The sequence below is a fragment of the Mus caroli genome, chromosome 17, assembly GCF_900094665.2.
Source record: "Mus caroli chromosome 17, CAROLI_EIJ_v1.1, whole genome shotgun sequence".
In the NCBI taxonomy this organism is placed as follows: domain Eukaryota; kingdom Metazoa; phylum Chordata; class Mammalia; order Rodentia; family Muridae; genus Mus; species Mus caroli.
This window is the reverse complement of record NC_034586.1, coordinates 16,387,286-16,389,246: the sequence shown is the minus strand read 5'-3', so window position 1 is coordinate 16,389,246 and position 1,961 is coordinate 16,387,286. Positions and strand designations below refer to the sequence as shown.

The window sequence follows — 1,961 nt, the reverse complement described above, 5'->3', positions numbered from 1 at the left end:
AAATTATCATTGTTTCTCCCAGAGTCACATGACTTTCTATTTAATAATTAAATTTCTTACAAAGTACTTGGAATCTTTCTTTAAATACATATACTTGATGATGGCAACAGTCTCACTGCAAGCTATTAGTGATGAGCAATTGCATTTCAAACAGGATTTTTTAATATTGTCTCCACTGATTTCATAAGCTGCATCTCAAAAAATTTCTTCCTCAACCATCATCCACTGCCTAATGCTAAAACATCATTTTGGTCAGAGAAGTGATTTTATGTCATTAAAATGCAATTATGGTTAATGACAGGATGGATTCCAAAAATCTGGCAATGTTTGTAATACTCATCCTTCAATGTTCAGTGGGAATTCTGAAAAATATCTGTCTTCTATCTTACTACTTAATGCTTCATTATAATAAACACACATTAAAACAAATTGATTTGATTTTCATGAACATGTTCATAGCCAACTTCTTCATCATTTTCTCTAGAATTGTGCTACAGACAATGGAAACTTTTGGGATGGAACTGTTCTTCAATGTATTTGTTTGCAAATTCCCTATGTATACTGAAAGAGTTGGCAGAAGTGTTTCCATTGGTACCATCTGTCTCTTGAGTGTCTTCCAGGCCATCACCATCAGTCCCAGTGACTCGTGCCTTAATGGCCTTAAAGTAAAAGTTCCAAAGTACATCAGCCTTTCTATTTTCCTATGCTGGGTCCTGTTTTTGGGGTTAAATATGATTTCACCAATGTATGTATATATTAAGTGGAACAGCAATAATGTAACATATAAAAGAACTTCAAATTACTGCTTTAGTTTAGGTCATGATGAATTTTCAGGCCCAATGATTACAACATTTTTTGTATTCCCTGAAGTCTTGTTTGCTATCCTTATTGTCTGGTCTGGGAGCTTAATGGTCATCATTTTGTATAGGCACAAGCAGCGGGTTCAACATATCCATTGCACTTATGCTCCCACCAGAACATCTCATGAATCAAGAGCCACTAAGAACATTCTGGTGCTAGTGTCACTCTTTATTGGCTTTTATTCTCTCTCCTCCATCTTACACACTTGTGTTGCTCTTTTTTGTGGTGCTGGCTGGTGGCTGATTAACATCACAGTCATCATTCATCTGTGTTTTCCTACTTTGGGACCCTTTATTGTGACCCCTGACACTGCTTTGCCCAGATTCAGCTTATCCTGGATAAGAAATACAGAAAGAACATAACTTTATTATATTTGTGTAAATTATATGAATTTAGTCATTTATTTTCAAGCATCAATATAAAACCTTATAGTAAAAGCCATTTTCTTTCTTAGGGGAACTGTAATAATTGTTTAGGCTATATATTGTGTTCACCATCTCCTATATGTGCAGAGCAAATGGGAATGAAGTAGTTGCCCTTTACTCAATACATATAGTTCGTTTGGCAAAAAACTTAAGTAGTTTTTCTCAAGGCTAAGAGAAGAGTTTAGACATTGATCCGCAAGTGTTTTCCATAATGTTTTAACAAAAGAGGATAAAAACGAATTATGTTTCTAAGAAGCAAAACAGTTACTAGAGTAGTGGATATTGTTAGAAGATAGGTTACTATTAAGTTTATTAAGTATATTTAATCATTTTGCAAAATTTTTCTCTGTACTTTTTATTATATTTCTGTGATATTGAACTCTAGGAAACAGACACAATGTTAGTTTTTAGAGCAATGTATAAAATAAGTTTGCTGCACAATAAAATAAAACTTAAATCTCCTTCTACAACAAAGGTTGTGACATTTTTTGTTAGCTACCTTTGTAAAACATATTTCTCATAAACTCTCAGGTGAAGGATGCAATCAACTTCTTGTATCCACTGCCACAGGTTTAGTATTCTTCACACATGAAAAATTGTTGAGAAAAAGAAATAACCTCAATTAGGGTATGCATGTCACCTTCTGTTCTCAAGTAGTAATCATCTTCTTTTCTC

General features: G+C 33.7%; 1 protein-coding gene across 1 annotated transcript; it reads left to right on the top strand.

Annotated features, from left to right (window-relative positions):
- Positions 1-224: 224 nt before the first annotated feature.
- Positions 225-1,742, top strand: LOC110312134 (vomeronasal type-1 receptor 4-like). Its single transcript, XM_021185680.1, has one exon. It carries the CDS (start codon positions 288-290, stop codon positions 1,221-1,223), a length of 936 nt encoding a protein of 311 aa, XP_021041339.1. The 5' UTR covers positions 225-287; the 3' UTR covers positions 1,224-1,742.
- The last annotated feature ends 219 nt before the right edge of the window (positions 1,743-1,961 follow it).

What these genes read in the sequence shown, in the direction of transcription:
- LOC110312134 (XM_021185680.1), top strand. Translation starts at nt 288, where the DNA reads ATGGTTAATGACAGGATGGATTCCAAAAATCTGGCAATGTTTGTAATA.